This window comes from Scatophagus argus, chromosome 6, assembly GCF_020382885.2.
Source record: "Scatophagus argus isolate fScaArg1 chromosome 6, fScaArg1.pri, whole genome shotgun sequence".
In the NCBI taxonomy this organism is placed as follows: domain Eukaryota; kingdom Metazoa; phylum Chordata; class Actinopteri; family Scatophagidae; genus Scatophagus; species Scatophagus argus.
In genome coordinates, this window is record NC_058498.1 from 12,337,054 (window position 1) to 12,358,445 (window position 21,392).

The following is a 21,392-nucleotide window of genomic DNA, read 5'->3' on the forward strand; positions in this document are numbered from 1 at the left end:
GGCTGTTGGTATGCTTTAAGTACCAGACATGCAACTCTTATCTCAACTCCTCACTTATCATTCATAAACAGGAACACGATAAACCTTTTTTAGGCTTGTCTGGACTTCAAATGGACTTGAGTGAATGTTACTTCGCTTCCTTACATGAATTTGCAAAATACATGCAATCTGTTTTTTTTTTCCAAAAAAATACAGTGTATGAATTTCTATACATCATAAGATTATAGTCAAAAGCAATCGTTCAGGGAGATGAATCATAGCAGAGTTTCCGGCAGACCAGAAATAGCAGCAGATTGTGATTCATTATCTTTACTGGAAGTTTATTTCCATCCATCCAGGTAGTGCAGCCCATGGTGTGCACTGATGTGTTTTAGTTATTTTTCCAGGCCCACATGATTGAGTCACGTCAATTTCTTACAGTGCAAGACTTTAACGAAAGCTGAAACAGCAGGAGAGGATCTCTGGTTGTTTACAGATGGTTGCATTTGTCAATCCCAAAATTTGTCAGATCAGATTTGTTTCACACACTGCAGAATTTTAAGCAACAAAGCAACATTCATGTTAGTGAAGTTAGCAGAAAATTGGTTGGATAACTAATGGTGAAATAAAAAAAAATGTTCAGTGTTTGAATTTTTGTGTCCAGGTGGTAATTTTTAAATATGTCAAAAAACAAATGTCAGTGTCAAAAATTCCTCTCTTTTTTGTAAACATTAAAATGTTTTTATGACTCCTGTTGAACTTTATTGAAGGGAATGTGGCAACTACATCAAACAGACCCTGTGGGTTATGTCTGACATTAATGTTACTGCCAACCCTTTTTTAAGGTTAGAGAGGTCAAAATTGCACTTCTTAAGGATGCTGGGGGGGTTAGTGATATAACGAAAAACAGGAACTGTGTTATGAAACTTTTCAATTAAATTGGAACATCCTCCTGCTCTTAATGCTACAATAAACTGGAGAATGATAAAGCATATTAACATTTGAGTAAAACAGAGAAGGTGTGTGTGTGTGTGTGTGTGTGGATGTGTATTCCTGTAGTTGTGGGGACAAAAATCTGTTTACAGTCACATTGTGAGGGCCTGCCTTAATTATTAACCATTAAATATTAGGGTGAAGAGTTGTTTTAAGGTTAGGCTGAGGTTAGAGTCAGGTTAAGGTCAGGGTTAGGATTAGGCAAGTAATGTTTATTGTTATGGTTAGGTGGTGGTTAAGCCTCCAGGATATGTATGTAAGTCTATGTAATGTCCCCAAAAGTGATGGAAACGCGACTGCGTGTGGGATGATGCAGGCAGTTTTAACTGTGAAAGTTAATAGGATTAAACATTGTGGGACAGATTTACTAAGGCTTTTTATGTGTACCCCAAACAGATGCAGTGCACTCATCAAACAGACCCACCAGGCTGGAGTTGCAGTTTTGCGTGTCGTTTGAGTGCATTTAAGGGAGGAACAAGCAAATAACACGAGGAGACATTTTAACAGAGGATGATTAGATGTTCTGCTGAGGCCTTACTGAGGTCAGGCTATTTTAGAGGGAAAAATCTCTGTCTTTGCAACAGAGGCAGAGCAGATTTAGTCACAAAGAAGGTCGTAGTGGCCAAATAAAGATGTGCGAACTAAAACCTGATTATTAAAAAACATAAATAAATCAATTAGGTTTCTAGATAGACAAATAATCAACTTTATTGATCTGAGGGAAGAATCTGTGAAATCACTGCAGACTGCAGTTTTCTTAAGACATTCAAGTTTACATCCAACTGTATTGATATCAGCATTAAGTGTCCATATTAGCACCACCTTCAGTTCCACCTGCTAATTCTCTCTCTCTCTGCTGGCTGTGGAGCAGTGTGTACCTTGTGCTGGTTTGTCTTATTTTATGGCTTCATCTTTTGTTTCCCGTGAACATGTTTATGGCTTCCTAATGTGTTACTAATTAGATGTATGCTAAAGATTATAACACATTAAACTCTCAGTGGAGCGCCCAGGTAACATCTGCTTCTCTTCGTGTGGGGAGAGGACATTTTGTTTTCATTAGAAAGTCACTGGTTCTAACAGTAATGCGTCGGGCCTGAATAAAGTTTTCCTCACGTCTAAAAACACTTTCAACATGAGCAAGGCACTTAATTCCCCTCTGGTTCAGCCAAACTGCACAGGGGAGGACAGTGGTTATACTGTGAATCTCCCAAATGAGTGCAATAGATTTAGGCAACATCTTTTTTTGATAAGAGTGCACTGCAGTGTTTTCCTTTTAACTTGGACTGATGTATACACCTCAGAACCTCAGCTTCCTGCATGTTTCCTGTTGTTTATCATCAATAAAACCTCAGAGAAATGTTGCTATGAATTTGAGGTGAGGGTAAATCTGGGCTAACACTTGTCCTGTAGACACCGGCAATGTCGATTTGGATTTATAGCTCTGTTTTTGATTTTACCCATTGATAGCACCACTGCAACACTTGCATGTGATTAAATTAGATTCCCCACAGTAAACAAATTTACATTATTTCATTCATATTGTTAACTTAAAGGATTATCTTATCTTATCTTATGAACATCTACCCTGTTTGATAATTGAATCTGAGACTATTCTGTGTGTTCATTGTGTTAGACAGCAGTGCTGGCTTCATGTTGTATTCACTCTGAACATAAGCCCCTAAACGCAGAAGTATAAATCCTGAATAAATGTATCGAACCACACTGTCTTAGAGCTTATCCCTCTTTATTTTGCCTGTAGAACAATGTTTACTTTGCATTTTAAGACACCTTACTCACAAAATTTCAGACCAGTCAACACAAAGTGGTCCCTGAGGGAATAATGTCAGCTGTGACGACAGCTTGGGAAACAAAGATACCGAGAACGTACATGGTATACGGAAATATCTGCATGCTTCTATGTTGGGCAAAGAGACATCATCGAACTTCATCGATCTAATCACTTTCTCTTAAGAGTGTGTGATGGTCCAACATAAACATGCCACACATACAGATAGAAAGCTTGAACAGCCCAAAATAGCAACAAAGTATGGTATCTATATGACTTGAACTCGACGCCGCCATAGCTAACAGACCCCTAACTGACACACACGACTCTTTCCTCGGACAGTCACAGAAAAAAAACCCTACACTGTCATTGCTTCTGTCAGTGATGGATTACACTGAAAGAGGAATGAATTGGAGGATACAAGAACACAACGTTTATCTTGCCACAAGAGATGAGGGCTGTAGAAGGGCTTTTTACTCAGGGATATCTAGTGAGATGTCTGCATTGCTGTCTTCCTGTCTTTGGCATTGACATATATACTCTGTCTTGTTCCCAAATAACTTAAATGTCACATGATATTGAAGAATTTGTTTACCTCTTTCAATCCAGTCACATTGTTTCTTCTCCTTTGTATCCCCACTCACTCTCCACATTGCTGTGAAACTCCAGCAGCTGTTTGTATGTTTCTGATTGAACTCTTCGAATGGTAATAAAACAATAACTTTACTAAGTGGAATATAAGATTGTGTTTTTTTTCACAGAAGAGTTTTGCCAAGAAAGGACACCAGTTATTTTGATTGTGAACTTTAATGAACCGTTATGGCTGAATCTCTAGTGATGTCTCCTCTAAGTAGCCATCTCGATGCATGCTGCTTCATCAGTCGACCTAGTGCAAGCAGCGGCATTGGTCAGGGAGCAAGGCCTGTGTTTTAAACATCAGCCATTTCTTCATAAAGGAGCAGGAGGAGATATGTGCCCTCTCACTTTTAATGCTGAAAAACCACGTTAAACACATTATTAGTCATAGCAGATTATTTTTCCCTTCTACTAAACCTGTGTGGAAGGGATGGTCCTGATGTGATGTTGTACATATAAAACTTGTGTTCAGGTCTGCCTTGTAAAAGAGATCTTGATCTCATGAGATTCTTTAAAAAGAAAAAATCTTAAATAACTAACAAATCTCAATGAACTGAAAGGCTCTTCTTTGTATCTTCTGTTTCCAGCTAATGCAATGTATATCATAGGCATGATTAGCTGAGGGCTTCCACATCTGCAAAAGACCGACATTTTTCAGTATTTTCCTGTCCATATAGAACATGTATGTGTTTTGAGGTGGTCAACTGACCCCAGGAGCTTGCCTTGTCATATGGACATGTATGGCAGTGTTCATTCCCTGCATGTATGGAGAGAAGTCGGGAGGGCAGGGCCTTTGACCACTTCCCTGACACCCTGCTACAGCCCCTGTCATGTGAAGAAATATGAATCACACATCGATGCCTTGCCTCATTATCAGTGCTTGTGTGAACACGGCCGTATGCTCGCAGGCATTCAGATGTACACAAGCTCACAGCAGCACGCAGGTATTTTATGTGCATCTGGAAAACATACGTGCACACACACATACAGGCATGAACTGTGTATGCAAAGTCAGGATGAGGCCTGTGGGACCGCTGCAGGCGAGCAGTCGTTCCTGCTCTGCTAACGAAACCTATGTGCCTTTAGACCTCTCAGCTGGCGTACCCTTGAACTCTGCATACATCCCATCTGTACGCCTTGCTCCTCTCTATGCTCCGTTCTGCAGCCCAGCCCTCAACTTCTGCCAGGGAATTCATTAACTGCATGTCTCTCAGGTATTTATAGAAATGCAAGGCACCCTTAGCCGCTTCTCACAGACAAATTCATACAGAAAGAATATGGTGCATAGACACTGAAATGCAAGTAGACTGGATTTAAGATACACTTAGTGGAGAACTGAAGGAAAAGAGGTATAATTTGACCTTTTGTCTTGCCTCTTGCCTCCTTCCTCCTGTCTTTTCTTAGAGGCACAACTGTCGAAAACCCATCCACCTCAAAACACTAAACAAATTTCATATACACATTTTTGTCTCTCTTTGCAAAAAATGTTGACACATTTTCCAGCTACAGTATCATTATCCTCCATGCTTCATCCTTCATTCAGTGTGTACAAATAACATCAAAGATTCCTATTTCCATTCCAGCCTTTCGCAAGAGAGCTTTGGAGAGACAAATGATCGGCTCAAGCGGCAAAAAGCTCTTGAAATTAATTTAAGGGAAATGAGAGCAGCTTCAGTTTACGTTTCATTATTTTGACTTCTCTGCAAACAGCTTTCTTTCCCCTGCTGTAAACCGCTGGTTAGTGCTCACTTGTAAGTACAGGGCTGTGACGGAGAGCGTTGGAATTGTCATTAGTGGTCATCATGAGAGGGAGGTAATTGGTATTTGTGGGTACACACTAATTGCTGTGGTAATATGCAGACCTTTTTTTGCATAACGTTCTATGCAATTATCTGACAAGATCACTGGTTCAGAGTGGAAGAGCTATTGTGTAGGACTGACGGTGAAGACAGAGTTGCTAGGTTCAAATCCAGAGGCAGGATGTCGGGATTCGGCAAATCAAAAGATGAGTTTCCTTGAGGCATGAAAACAGATTCTCACAGCTAAGCAGAGATGAGAATGAGCCATGATGAGAACGAAAGCTGTGTTTCATGTGTTCCCTATGTAGGAACAGCCTTTGGATATACCTCACTTTAGTGCGTGAATCTGCCCTCACTATCACTTCTTAGTTTACTGTTGGTTCGGTTTTCTTAAAAGCACAGAGAGAGAGAGACAAACATGACACACATTAAGTCTGTCTGTTTTTAAGTTTATTCATTACATGAGGTTTGAGAAATACATTCAGAACTGGCTCAAAAACAGGAGTGATTAGACAGCAAATGATGACATGAATTCGACAGTTTTAATAAATATTTTTATTAAGTAATTAGCAGATGAATTGTCAATTATTAGAAAAATCATCATGAATTAACTGCAAGTGTGTCTGAAAAGTAAACTGGACACTTGTTTCATTGGACTCTTGTCTCTGTACTATATTTCTTGCCCATTTTTAAAATTTATTATGTGACTTTCTGCCTGGTTCGTTCTGCTTTTCTGTTTTAATGCTTTTTTTGTTGTTGTTGTTTTTTTAAAAACAAAAAAAACTTCTTTGTAAATCCAGTGTATTCTGTGGTTGATTGTTGGCTGGACAAAACAAGAAACTGAAGGCTTTACAAGTGTATTCTGGGAAATTGCAATGGGCTTGTTCCTCACACTTTTTAGTTTTCTGACATTTTATAGACCAAATGTTTAATCACTTAAATGAAAAAGGCAGATTAATCATCATTTATTGCTTTAATTACAGATGTGTGAGTGATGAATGTTGCATAAAAGTACAGTTCAAGAAGAAATAGCCTGATTAAACACCAATGTAGAGCGCAATGCGTGTGTTTTGTAAACTTCCAGAAGGAGGTGGCACTAATTCATCACTGGGCAATCCCTTTAAATACCTAGGTGAAAATCCTGCTCACATCTGCCACAGCAAAGTGCATATTTGTTTATCAGCAGCTCTCATCCACGATAATTCACATCTCCCTGGAGGACTAAACACATGCTCTCTCTACTCTGACGCCGAGACTCCTGGTTTCTAGAACAAATTAATTCCCAGTTGGAGAATGACTGTTATGAATGGGCTGGGCGAGAGAGATGGATGGGCTGCCCATTCTTCTCCACAGCCCTCTGCTCCCAGTAACAAAGATGCTGGGGCTTGTCCTACTTTTGTGGGAGGAAGAATGTGGCTTTGTACAGTAGCTCAGGGGACTCTTCACGTGGGGCTGGCAGAGCTGCTGTGTTAACCGACTTGGAGCAGGAAAGATGCCCAGAGGAAATCTACAAACAGCGAGAATGACGTAGAGCGGTGAATTTGGGTGCTTTACATCGATAATATACTTTCTCAGACACTGGCTTCTTGTTTGAGGAAAAGCCTGCTACACCATGTGTTGACATTTTCTATGTGCATGTTGCATGTGTCAGTCTGATAATGTTGTGCAAGCGTTGTGAGCTGCTACAACGCTTATTCTCTGTCATCCTTTCTGCCAAAAGTCAAAATCACGAGTTTATTTGAGCATAAAATAAGCAACACAAGTCTTACTTAGAGCACCACATCATCATTTACTTTTCGAGCAGGTATGGGAATGTCTAGAGCTAGAGCTGCACATCTGTCTCACAATCTACCTCTGGTATCTGGTGTCAACATATCAGACGTTAATGACACTACAAAGAAGAAAGATCATTAAAAGTGTGATTTTTATAGAGTTTCGGCAAACCCCACACAGATACAGAAAAGACTTTCTCTGTGTACTCCATCAACTTTTTTATAGGGTTTTTACAGACTGGCGATCTACCTTGTCACTGGTGAAAACATTTTCATTTCAAAATTAAGTAAGTCAACTTTTTAAGATATGGTACATCCTCTGAAAATGATCACTTTTGTGTTTGTTTACATCATTGTGATCTTGGTTCGTTAGTTTCAGAGACGCTGACACCATTTCCTAAAGTGCCGCAGTTATGGTTGGTGACTCTCTTTATGAAGCTCCAGTAATACTCATCCATGTTCATATCAACTCCCTCCTGACATAAAATTCCTCCTCTACAGAAATGCAGCAAACTTGAATCACAATCCCAAGGCCATTTCAGCAGCAGTCATTTATCAAACAACTGATTTACATACACTTAAGAGATGAGCTTCAAATTTCCTTAATATTTACTATAGCTCGGATTGTGTTGGAATATATGTTTTGTAATCCTGAAGGCTTCTGTCTGTTGGTGATGAATTGCAGTGAAAAGAATCTATAATCTGACACAAACCATAATAAATCAATAATAGAATGGAGTTGCTCTATCAAGTACGTGCTAAGATTTGCTTTCTCCATTGAACGGTGCTAACCTTTAACAGAGCATCAGTGAACTGACAATAAACAGGGCAAATAGGCAATTATATTGTAGGTCTTAAATCATGTGGACATAAACTATAAAGATTAGATAGACAACACAACATCAACATTTCGGTGAAAAATATTTGGTTTCCCTTTCACATTAATGATTAAAGGCTTCAATTTGTGTTTATGAATCCCAGTCAAAACTTTGAAGATGTAAACAAGTCTGTACAGTCAGCCTAGAAACACTTTGTATTGGACAGTTTGCTTTGTGAGGGATACAGTGTACAGGGATGCTCAGGAAGCCCAATCTCATCATTTCAATCCCCTCATAGCTCTATTTTGCCAGGGCTGAATCAGGATATTAACCCTGGATTACAATCTCAAACAGGGGAGAGTGACTGACACACACTCCTGCTCTCAAACTTTGACTATAATGATGTGTATCATGATGATGGGGAGCCTGGAGGTCCAGATTTTATCAAAGTCAGATTGCAGGAATACATCATATGAAATTATGACTCTGATGGACAGATTAGATTATGTAAATTATTATTATATAAAAATGAACATTAAAAAAATGACTGAGCACCATGACAATAAATTATGCCCCACATGACTCATGTTTCCTTTCATCAGTCACATCCACATCTGTCCCTAAAGTTCACATTTTTTTATTTGGATGGGTGTGTGTTGGGAGAGCACAAAGCACAAATGACAGTGAATGTCAAAATGACCAAATTCTCATGCTACGTGGGCAAGAACAAAAACCTCAATCAGCTTATAGCACAACTGCTGCTGATGTACGCTTGAGTCCCTCTTAGTCTCCCTCTAGTCCGCTTTACAAGCTCCACAAGCTGCTCAGCGCCTCCATAGAGCCTCAATGACCCGACAGCCAGGGAGGACCACCACACCACACCACACCACCACCAGCCGCCAGTGGCCGAGGACTGGATGACACACACTTTGCTGAACATGGTGACACAATACAAATCCTTTATTGTTTGGATTATTCTTCTCATCAAACTTCAGTGAGCACAAAGAGACGTTTTGTAGATGGGAGTAATTTACTACAATACAGAATGAGAGAGAGTTACTCGAAGAGCAATTTCTGATGAAATTTCATAAGGGCAAACAGTCAAACGGTTTGTGCGAAGGTGTTTGCAAAACGTAGAGCAGCACATAATTTTCCAAAGCAGCCATCTGCATGAAATTACATTCAACATCTGAATGTAAATGATCACAGTATTCATTTTCTCACCTAGTTTCCCTCATCTTTTTCATGCTTGAGATTTCTTTTACCGAAGTCCTGGTACATAACTTCACTCAGAGATACACAAGGATGAGTAGAAGACAACACTCACATCACTTCCTTCTGTCACTTTTTTAATGCAGGGAATCAAATCTCCTGAAAATCTAATTCCAAAGAATCAAATCAATTCTTAAAAACACACTTTACTCCTCCTCTCCACTGATTTAAAACTTTTCAAACATTCTTCTCTCCAGCAAAATCAGTCATGACTGCCGCCTCCTGTCAATACCAGAATCTCATTGGATGCACATTGTGAAGGTCAAAGCCGAACTTCATTTACAAAAGAAAATCAGTATGATTGCTTCAGTGAATTAATGGCCTTTGCACAATGTTAAACTTTTGCTTTTGATGTTAAGTCCAGCGAGGCCATAAGGTTGCAAGAACTTCAAAATCTACGACACACTTATGTAAATACTTAAAACAAAATGTACTGTATTATCACAAACTTTTGTGACATGAGGGCAAACAGAGATAATGCGTGCTGAACGTGTACTTTCATAATATACACTATACAGACTAAAGCATTGGGACAGCTGATCATCACACTAACAGGGACTTAAATGACATCACATTCTGCTGTAACAGCTTCCACTCTTCTGTGAAGGCTTTCCACAAGATTTTGGAGTGTTTCTGAGGGAATTTTTGCCCATTCATGCAGTAGAGCATTTGTGAGGTCAGACACTGGTGTTGGACCAAAAGGCCTGGCTCACAACATCTGTTATAGTTCATCCCAAAGGTGTTGGATGAGGTTGAGGTCAGGGCTCCGTGTGGGCCAGTCAAGTTCTTCAACACTAAACTCATCCAACCACGTCTTTCCGGACCTTGCTCTGTGTACTGGGTCTCAGTCATGCTGGAATAGAAAAGGGTCTTCGCCAAATTATTGACACAAAGTTGGAAGCATAGCATTGTCCAAAATGTCTTGGTATGCTGAAGCATCAAGATTTCCCTTCACTGGAAGTAAAAAGCAAAAGGTAAACATACTCTCTCAATTTGAATTTTGTTCCTGTTGAGTAAGAAGATTAAAAAGGAAATTTCTCTTCTTCTTTTTGCCAACACTTGATATTTTCTTTGGAAATAATACCAACATCAATAAAAACCACAAACATCCCTTTCAGCTCAGCTGTCAAACAATGGCATGTTTAATTTGGCTCCTCTCCTTCTAATTATCATTTGGTGTGTAAATCTATTTTGCATTTTAAATAGTTTCTAATTTCTCACAATTTCCTCACTCTAGGCTCCAAAGTACAGTCACTGAACAGCTTTAGACTACGTTTCTTGCAGACGATTCGTTTCCTGCCCTACCACACGTCTCCACCAAACAGAGCAGTGGTGCCTGTGGAGCTTTTGTTCCAGCCGGATACCACCTGATTTCACTCATTATCCTGTCTCCTGAAATAGTCAAGCCTATTAAATCACTCTTAATCAAGACCACGGTTCATTAAATCAAGGAGACTTTAAAACAGTCTCGGTGGAAAAACGTGTTCAGGACCCCTTAGTCATGGCAGTGGCTGACCACCACAGCTGTGGGTGAAGTGAATAAAAGGCAGAGTTTTAGAGGACTTGAACTAGAAGTGAACATCCAAGAATGACGGCCTGATGGACTGTGCAGCTGTGATTGATGAGTGCATGCTTGCAGACTCCTACTGGCGATGTGGTGCCCTGTCGACTTGTCGGTCAACTTAATGGTTTGATTGATTGCTCTGCTCTGTTTTTCCTGTGTTTATTCTGCAACATCTCTTCAAGAGGTTTTCCTCCATTAAACACTACATGATTTACTTCGGCATTGATTAGCATATTTTAAATCATTAGGACTCGTAACATTTTAGTTTGCATTTCATAAAACAGATCTGATTGTGCTTGTTAGCTGCATTTTAATGTGTCAGTGTCAAGTCTAACTGTGAAGTCACATTAAGAGGAGACTGGGTCTGTCAGGGCTTTAGTGTCCCTTGAGCAAAGGTTTTTGGACAAACCTTGGCTACAAACAGGAGAAACACAAAAAGAGATGTATTAGGTTGTCACAAATATCCACACTGCCAAAACAAAAAAGAAAACAGGAAATGCAAATACAGAAAACTGTTTCTGAACAACTCAGCGATTTTCATATTGTATCAGTGGCCTATTTACTCTTGCAGAGTGCTGGAGGACCACCTCTAAACAAATAATCTCTCACCCAACAAACCAAACTGGATAAATAAAGCTTAACAAAAAGATGGTGTGAACGATGGAGATCTTAACAGACTTGATCTGCTTCTAATCAACAATAGCATCCATCCAGGTTTTCCCCTGGGGGACTTGGAATATGGTAATCAAATTATGTAATCATGTTGTGCTTAACAGAGCAAATATCCAAAGGCCTTGAAGCATCACTTCCATTAAGCCAAGATGTATTTTATACACACAGTACAACCACTCCTGTAATTAGATTCACTGTAAACATGAATACCAAAGCAGGGAAACCACTACAGCAATTACACTGCAATCTGTGATGTCAAAATGTTACAGGAAAGCACCTTCTGAGGGAGTATAGGATAGAGACACGCTCAAAATCTCTCTTATATGTAGTACATCAAAGCAAAAATATACAGTACATTGGCCGTAAGCAATAACTCTTCTGGCTTTCTGTTTGATAAAGATGAGCAGTTGTGCTGAATCAGCTCCACTCGCAGCATCTTCAGTCGCACCTCACAGAGAGAGCAATGCTGCTGACGTCCACGCCTTTAAATTGCTTTGTTTTAACTGCATCAATCTTTCCCAGCACTTCATACAGTACAGTGATCCTCTGCTCACAAACAAAAGGAGCACAATCTTTGTTTCATGCACAACAGAAATTGGTATCTTCTGCAAGATGCTGACAATACCTTTACTCACATCTTTATGATACATCAAGCATGATTAGACTAATTGAGTCTCTCATTATGTTTCTGCCAGGCAGCACTGGGTACAGCAAACTCACATATTATCCATGCAGAGCCCAATCTACACATGGCAACCATGAGGACGAGATGCAGCGTTGTTCGTGAAACTCAAGCCGAGAAATTTGATCCACCCAATACTGTAGCACCTTGTGCCGATTCACAGCAATTAATTTTTTTGCAAAAAATGTTAGTGTGTCTACGGATATACCTTAAGGCCCATGGATTATACTTCCACATCATCCCACATGTATAGATACATCAAGCTGAAGAGAAATTAGAAGGTCAAAAAACACAATGGAAAAAATAAAATAGGAAAAGATGGGACGTCCTTATCTTGTTCCAACAGTCAAGCTGGCTGAGCTGCAGCAGCATAAGCTGACAAATCTTTCTGACTGACAATCGTGTAATAAAGAAGGACTTACAAGTGTATCTGCTATGTGGAAGGAAATCTGATAGCTCTGATTATGAGTGACTGACGGCTGCTGCGTTGCTGTTAGATCAAGAAGCGTGCACAAGGATGAGCTTCATTTAAAATTCCAAGCTATGGAGACTCTCAATGATTTATGCCCCAAGCCTGCATTCACACACACCATGAATTATGTAGAAATAATTTTTTAAGATGACATGTTTAACATTTGTGTTAGATTTTACTGTGTTTTACAGCATCATATACAGTGACTTGAATAAAATGCATTCAAATTGTAACTAACTGGCACTAATTTGAGGAAGTTCCCTTGTTCTGAAAGTATAAAATTGGCTTTTCAAAAAGAAAACTGTGCACCAACATCGCAATAATATGTAAATTATGAAACAGTTTGAACATGTGTTCTAAGCATTCATATTAAAAGAAACAACTACATGGTGATCAGTCACTCCCAGAACATTTTGGAAATTTTGTGTATTTGTCTGTAGCTGTCATGATGTAACAAACCCCACCCATTCACATACAGACAATGCATGATTTCCACTCTCAGTGGGACCAAGGTCCTGCTGTATTTCCCAAACTCACGTAGCTCGGATTCCACATGCACACACACACACACTTCACTTAAAGGAGAAAGTGTTGTCAGCATTAAGATGAATGCATCAGTAACACAAGCAAGCATCACGGTGAGCGATCCAACACCGACAGACAGAACGTCTGCTTCACCATTTACTGGACATTAGCTGCTAAATTAGCCCAGTAGAACGACTGAGAGAGAGGAGTATTGTGTTTCAGTTATGATCTTAATGAGTCACAGTGCAATGATGAGATGAGAAACATGAAAAGTGTGAGGTAATGGAAACATAATGGAATGAAAGATGGAAAAGAGAGGACTGATTATTTCACATACCATAACTCAGTATCACTGGCTTTTCATTCAGTAAACACAATCCAGACTGCTGACCGCCTTTTCATGCATGTCCAATGAATACTGCTGCTTGAGTAATATATCATGAAATATTAAATTTTGGTCTTAAGTGTTCCCAAGCACTGAGTCAGGAGTTGCATTTTATTACATAATCAACTGTCTGGGAGCCGAAGTATCTCTGTCAACCGTAGTATTTCTGTCAACAAACAGTATTCATTTCACTTGATGCATCTAAGCTATTAGCTGTGATTAAAAACTGAAACGAGAGCATGTGATTATACTGTACATCAAACATGCAGCGTTTCACACTACACTGTAGTCCTGTGGTTTCTGCAGGAGGAAAACAGTGGAGGTGTGATCATGCCGTTCATTATTCCAGCAGGTTTGGATTATTTTGTGCCCCTTTTCTCGTCCCTGTCTGTGACGTCTGAGTTGAGTTTCAGTCTCTTCTGGTGATGCAACATTACAAGTACAGTGTTAGTACTGTAGTTAGCTGTATGAAAAGCGACGTCAGGTTGCATGACGTCACGTGTGCATAAGCATGCATGTCGAGAAACTGATCATTTGTTGTTCCCAGTGTCCCACGGCTGCATTGCTTAAGCGATAAGGGCTTACCTCCTGTTTACATTTGTCATGCAACTGCACGTGCGACAGGCGCGCTACAGCGCCTCTTCCTCCGTTTACTCAATGCATATTATACACCATTATGTGCATATATAGTCCCTAGGTCACCCCTTCCCCATCAATTTAAACAGTCTTTTTCAACCCCCCCCAAAAGCCCCAGCTCTAGTTAATCAGATCAAACGTAGCTCGCTTAGGTAAGAAGTGAAAATGAGCACCTTTGTTTCACATTGTCAAAGACATCATGCTTGTCTCTGTTGTCAGCGTACAGTTGTCTGATGGCAGAAATCTCTACTTACCTCAGTACTGACCGTGATTACCTCATAGCCCTGGGGTAAAACAATGCCCTTGACATGAACTCGGGTGCATGTGGACGTGCGCCCCTTTCACCCCAGTCCATTCTTTAACAACTAAAACAGTTCCGTTTCATGGACAAATGAGCAACAGACAAGCAGATGCCTCCTTACCTGTAAATGCCCCTGGTACATATTGAGCACACAGTCAGTCGCGGATCTCTCCGTCAGTGGATCTTTAGACTTTTTCCAGACTTGTGAAGCGGACTGTCAGCCTTTAAGTGTTAACACGGAAAGCTGGGAGAGAGTTTGTTGGATAGGAAGTCCGGAGGGGCACACAGAGCGGAGCTGTCCTCTCCTCAGGTGCTGAAGCTGACACTTTGCGCTGGTCCAGGATTTCTCTGCGCGGTGACACCGAGGCGCGCCGGGCGCAAAAGGAGTGCGACGTCGGACCGCACTTTTACCTTTCCCTTGCCGCGTGCTGACGCCGGATTGTTACACGTACCGTTTCAGGTTGTTACAAGGCAACCTTGTGTCCATGTAGGAATACAATCACGGTGACTTAAGTCTTCATTCTGAACGCGTTGTCGTTCTCCACGTCTCTCTCATTCTCTCTGTGACTCTCACCTCGCCTCTGTCTCCCTCTTCTCTCTCGGCTGTGGTTAGAATGTTTTGATGCTCCTCGGCGTCCAACCTCTACTTATAGTGCGCTCCTCTTTCCTATTTGCCAACTATTCCCTCTGACCCGGCCCTCTGGTGCCTCCTCCAATGCTGACGTACTCCACAAGGAGGCACGAAAGAACATTTCGCACTTCAGAGTATGTCCATTATTTCCTATTTATCATAGATTTATTTTTGATATTAGCCTGTCCATTCATCCATCTGTAGATATGCCAGAAGCATCTTTTTCCATTTTGTCCTGTAAACAACACATAGTAAATTTGTATTTATTTAGAAGTGTCTTTCATTAAGATAAGATAAGATAAGATAAGATAAGATAAGATAAGATTTAGACCTTTATTGGTTCCACACTGGGAAAATTCACATTGTCACAGCAGCACAAAGATAGCAAAAATAAAGGTGCAGGTATTTATGAGTATGAGCAAAAAAAACCAAAACAAAACAAAACAAAAAACACAAAAAAAAACAATGTTATTATTGTTATGTTATGTTTATATACATCTCATATATTTTGGATATATGTTTTGTATGTCCTTATATATATTTTTGTGGCTTTTCAGTGTTGAGATAACTGTGCAATCTCTTGCATAATACTAAAAAATACTAAAAACAGACTACGCACAGCACATATTATGTGTGGAAAAGGTGTGATATCTAAAAGTGATGAATAAATTAGCTGTTGTTCCCAGCTGTCCAATTAGTGGAAGAAACAATTACAGTATATAACTGAAACTATATGGAAGTCATTTAGTTTCCAGGTGAATGTGTTGAATAACTAGAATAAATTAAACCGTATCAACTGGTGAAATACTTTCCTCTTAAAAAATCATGACCATCAGCTGTGAGAACGAAATGCAAACTGTGATTAAAATGTTTTAAGTTTGCAAAATGGAAGGCAGTGTTTTTCTCTAAAGTATTTTAACTCATTTTCACTTTCCTTTTCAGATGAACATGAAGGCACATGTCGGGTAAACCTACATGTAGACGGTCACTCAGGCCGATCAGAAAGCTAGAAGTAGCAACAATGCTAAATTGCACTTCATATACCATTCATGCTGAGATGCTGTTTTGTTGAGTTGATAAAACATGTTCTGAGTATAAATACGCTATGTCCTCTTGCAGTTTGTTTGACATGGTGAGAGAAGTGTTCTGAGAGAAACACCTGAAGACCAACACAATGATTTTCCACAGGCTGACTGCTTTGGCCTTGCGACGGAGGGCAGGGGGATCGATATCTGACTTCTTTGGTGTTGACTTCTGTGCATCTTTGGTTTTAGATGGATTGCATTCATAATTAACTCTTGTTTGGAAGGTTTACAGTAACACCTGAGCTGTCATCAGCTCAAGAATCTAGAAGAAGAAGAAGAATCACTTTATTGGCAGCATATATATTTTTACATACACACACTGAATTTGTCTTCTGCATTTGAACACACATGCAACACCCGGCAAATTCCATGCAGTGAAACACACACAGGAGCAGTGGGCTGCATCAAGCGCCCGGGGAGCATATTGGGGGTTAAGTGCCTTGCTCAAGGGCACATCAACCGGCTAATGGAGGGGGGGGGGCAATTTTTTTCGCATTAATCACCCCACCACACCCAAATTTTTCCTGCCTATCCGGTGGGGGAACCGAACCAGCGACCCCCCGACCACAAGCCGCCTCCCAAACCCCCAGGCCACGGCCGCCCCATCCTCACTTCAAGGCTGCATATCTGTACAGAAATACAGACAAGCTAGCTAGGCTAGCTAATTAGTTAGCGAGGATAATTTCTGAACAGTCTAACTACTGAAACAAGTCTTTACAAACATTGGAGGTACAACAATTGCACTTAACAGAGACTAGACATGCAACACAACAAAATACAGAGAGAGTCAAACACAAATAACAACCAACTCAACCAAAGTGGGTTGTGAGCTACTATGGACCAAGTTTTTGTGACTCAACAGTAGTCCACCCTTGCCAGCAGCTTTTCAGCCAAATTGCAGATTGGTTGTTCAATACACAAGCAGAGAAACAGAAGTGAGGAGAATAAGCACATTGCTAAAGTCACAGGGATACACACAGATCATTCCAATACCTTCACAACAACATGGCCGTCTAGAATAAAACAACTGAAGACCAACTGAAACTTTTTAAGTAGTGAATGAGAGTGTGGAAATGGTAGGCAGATGCTAATCATCAAACCAACAGTTTGTATAACTGCAGTCCTTGCTCTTCCACTTTCCCTTTTTGAAAGACAGATACAGACTACTTTGAGCCCATTTGCTAGTTCATTGTTGGCTCTAGTCTTTGTGGTGTGTCTGGGGCTTAAGCCATCTGAAAGACAACATTTTTTCTTATGTTTGAGGTATGCACTGACAGCCTTGATAACTTACCCTTTCCAGCACACTGGCCAGCTATCATCTCCTCCATGTCTGGCAGTTGATATTTCAACAGCATGCCTAAAATGGTCATCTTGGAGATGTAGCCTTTGGAAGGGGTCAAGGAAGACGATGACTATGACACGGCATTAGCTGAGTGCAATGAATAGTTCATACCAAAGAAAAACTCTGCATGAGAGAGTGTCTCTCCAACAGTTAGCCCAGAAGCCAGAAGCCCATAATTCTGCTTTCTGAAAAAGCAGAATTATCGGAATTGTGACTTTACAGATAAAAAGAACACGTCGGAGACAGACCTATTGTCAATCATGAAGCCAACAGATGCTGTGTGTCTTTATAGGGCTCTAAAGCTGAATATCAATAGAATGAGAAGAGAATCGCTAATAACAGAGGAAACACTGGTCAAGTCGTAAGCCTCCACTGTCTTCACATCTTTGGACACAGTCTCAGGAAGAGAGCAGACTCCTCACAATGTTTATCTCACCATTTTGGGAGGTATTAACTCATGCTCCTGGCTTTTGGAATAAACACCACTCCAAAGATGTTCCAGTGCAAAATTAATGAAGTGCTGGAAGGATTAGATTATATACGCTACTTGCGTATTGCTCCAGGAGACTGACATGGAAACCATGCATGTGCAAACTGAGAAGAAAACTTTAGCAGGAGTATGGGCCTCTGAGAGTTTCCTCAAGTACCTCGTAGACATGGACCAATTCTGGGCCATCACTGATCACAAAACTCTTGTCTCATAAATTAAAAGTAAAGATTTGGTGTGATGTCACTGACTCCACATTGCAGCTGATATGATTAAAATGGCAAAACAGAACACGAAGCAGGAAAAACACTGCCCATTGTGGATGTCATGCAGCCCAATAAAGAACAGAGACAACAACACAGAGACAGATGTCATGTAAATGCTATCACAGCTGGCCAGTATCACAGCACAAGCTGGACATGACAGATCCTAGAGGAATGAACAGCTGAAAAGTGTAGCAAAGCTGATCAAAGGTGGATGGCATCACACAGTGCAAAAATACATCACATGGTGAAAGACTCATTGTCAAAATGGGAAGGCCTTATTGCACCAGCCTGACATATTGTAATTCAGCAATTGATGAGACAAAAAAAATGCTTTGGGAGAAAATGACACTTGGGGAGTGAACCAAAACAGTAAAGTTAAACAAAGAGATTAAACTCCCTGAAGCGCTGTAAAGCTGCTTTTCTGTAGATTCATTCCTATGAAGAACTCCTTTCCCCATCACATTATTTTCACATCATGATTTGACATTGTTACTGTAAAAAATATGAACTATAGCTGTTCTAAGGACACTTTTAATTTGGCATGGAGCTTATAATGTGCTGTTCAGCCTGTACATTATATATCCAGGCCTGCACCTATTATTTTCCTCACTGAATGTGTGATGATCCTTTCACGCTTTCTTTTTGTATTACCTCTGCTCAGTAAAAACGATGCATAATTTCACAAGTTCACCATATGTGTTTCATGCAAACCCTTTTCAGCTGCTCGTTAGGTGTAGCCGAGTGGCAAAGGATCACAATATACCACCATCTGGACAGCTACTAGGAGGCACTGTACTCAGGTCAGATGTTACCACTAAACAGGGGGGTGTGAATTAAAGCTGCACTAGGCAACTTCTCACACCAGCAGCACCACATGGCAACTGATGATGCCAACTTCGTTGCCCAGAAAACATATTAAGTGATGTAATTGTACACAGTGCAAAGCATCTTTATGTTTTTGGCCTAAAGCCACATTCTAACAAAAAATATCAGTGAAGCTTTTAACTGTTAATGGTATTTAGACCTTAGTGGACATGAAAAAATACTATATATACTAATATATAATTAAAGCACTGCTGTTGTAAATGATTTCAATCTGTTGCTGTAGTCAACATTATATTCTGTTCAGCAGTTCTTCCCTCCCTCTGCTGTGTTTTCATATTTTTCGTCCTCACCAGATGGAAACAAACCCAGCCCACAGGCATGAAAGGTCAGCATGATTATTAGGCCAGGTGTTTTTACATATATTGTTTACCAGAAATACACAGACCCAAATTTGACAGGTTTCAATGGGTCCTCATTCTTTCATATTCAGAACCTCCGTGTTTTATCAATGAATAATAATTACACATTCATGCACACGTGATGATGTGAAATGACAGACATGTCCATGCTGGCCTCTGAGTCTATTTTTGGAATTCATCCGACTATGGTTCTGTGTTTTTCTTCCTCCCTCAGCCATCAATCTCCTGTGTTGACAGACACGAGGAGAACATAATTAATGTTAAGATGATGGGAATTACTCTCTGTACAAGGGACCAGACAGCCAGCGCTCTCTGACGGACAAATTATTTCTGTCAAATTGAAATGTTTTATCAGCCTCTGAAGTGTACCAGCTGAATGAGAGAGGCACAGAGTTTTCATCAGTGCTGAGCAGGAAATTGAGAAAAATCATACAATTGTAGTCAGTGGGCACAAATTGCATGTGTATATTATGCCATATCTATAACGTGTACAAGACAGCTCGGAATCTATTTTTGTTTGTTTTATGTAAAGCTGTGTTTACCCCAGCGGTGGAGAAAGAAAAGAACTAGAATAAAAGTGCCAAATCTGTCATGCCAATGATGGATTTCAAGGCTGAACATATTAGAAAGGTAAAAAGGACCATGACATTTGGTTTTTGGGCACTTTAATACTGTCATGGTTTGTCAGAAATCGAGAGATTCTTCTTGTGTGTGAGACATCTGGTGAATTATCAAACATAATTTCTGTTTACTTGAGAAACAACCATCTTCTCTTATTTTCAGTCACCACTCCACTCAGTGAAATGTCCAAGTTTGAAAATCAGTGCGACATTTAGTACAGTATGATAAGATAAGATGGGCCTTTATTGGTTCTGCAGTTGGGGAAACAAGATGGCCAACTTATGGTGGCTGACAGAGCTTGACACACTGTGGCTTAAGAAACACATGCATAAAACAAGAAGGTGGTTCACCCAGGGCGAGGCTCGGCCATTGTACTCCAGTTGTGCTGACCCCTGCAAATTCCCCAAATGTGGGAATCTCGACTGCATAATATCTGGTAATGGGGGACTGCGTTCGTGTCTGCTAACTTGTCTGAAAACATTAAAAATAACCAAATCTTGACATGGGAGGTTTTTGTCCAAGAGAGATGAAAGCAGGAATACTATAGTATGCGTGAACAGTTTTTGCATAAAGACACTCAGGCTTCACTTAATTACTTTGACAAGAGAGTCACCTCAGGAGACAACCAAAGTGCCACCTCAAATGAGTATTCATGCTAATTATTTTTCGATCATAAGCCGCAGTTCTGTTTCTGATGCAATAAAAAATTTGTGATGAGATCTAGTACTTTTGCCATACAAGCAATGTATGACGACCATGACCTGTCAGCATTCAAAACTGGATCACAGATGGTAATACCCATTACTGAAACAGTCTATCAGGACAAGCCCTTGGAATCCAAAAATCTCAAAACTATGTCAAAATGAGGTGATCTCTGGCTTCAAAGCACTTTAAATGAAGTAATGCCTGCCCGATTATGATGAACGAAAAAAAAAAATGCAGGTAGCACATTTTTGGAGCCCATTATGATTAGAGACACACTAAAGTCACCTGACAAATCTGCTAATTAAAAATTAAAATCTCCCTTTTATCTCATGTATCATCTATTAGCTGTTAGGTATATCATGTAACGTCACAGCTGGTTCAGTTCAGGCTGAGGTAAGACTAGACGCTGTAAAATGTTATGCAGCTGAACATGAATATATAAGCACCTTGTCAGATAAATTCAGTCACATATTTCTCACGGGAAAACATACTGCTCAGTCTCTAACTGACATTTTTTTTCACAAGTGATTTGCAGACAGCCAGTTGTTGCACAACCAACAGCGACGGGTCTCACAATGCGTCAATGAATGATTGAGCACATTGTCATCTTATGTTCTTTCCATTTGTTGGTCTGGGCTTTGTGTGTTTGTTTTTGAGGTGCAAAAGACCGAGATGATGTCACCATCATGCTTTGTTTACTTGAGAGGAGTCTGACCTTG

General features: G+C 40.2%; 1 protein-coding gene and 1 non-coding gene across 2 annotated transcripts in view; one reads left to right on the plus strand and one right to left on the minus strand.

Moving 5' to 3' along the window:
- Positions 1-15,170, minus strand: part of pex5la (peroxisomal biogenesis factor 5-like a) — an 80,450-nt gene extending 65,280 nt beyond the window's left edge. Inside the window, exon 1 of the mRNA XM_046391539.1 lies at positions 14,414-15,170. Within this exon, the coding sequence (XP_046247495.1) occupies positions 14,414-14,434 (21 nt within the window). The 5' untranslated portion in view covers positions 14,435-15,170. The remainder of the gene's footprint in view (positions 1-14,413) is intronic.
- A 5,101-nt stretch (positions 15,171-20,271) lies between these two features.
- LOC124061276 lies at positions 20,272-20,434 on the plus strand. Its single transcript, XR_006843722.1, has one exon. It is a non-coding gene; the product is annotated as a U1 spliceosomal RNA (small nuclear RNA).
- Positions 20,435-21,392: the final 958 nt, after the last annotated feature.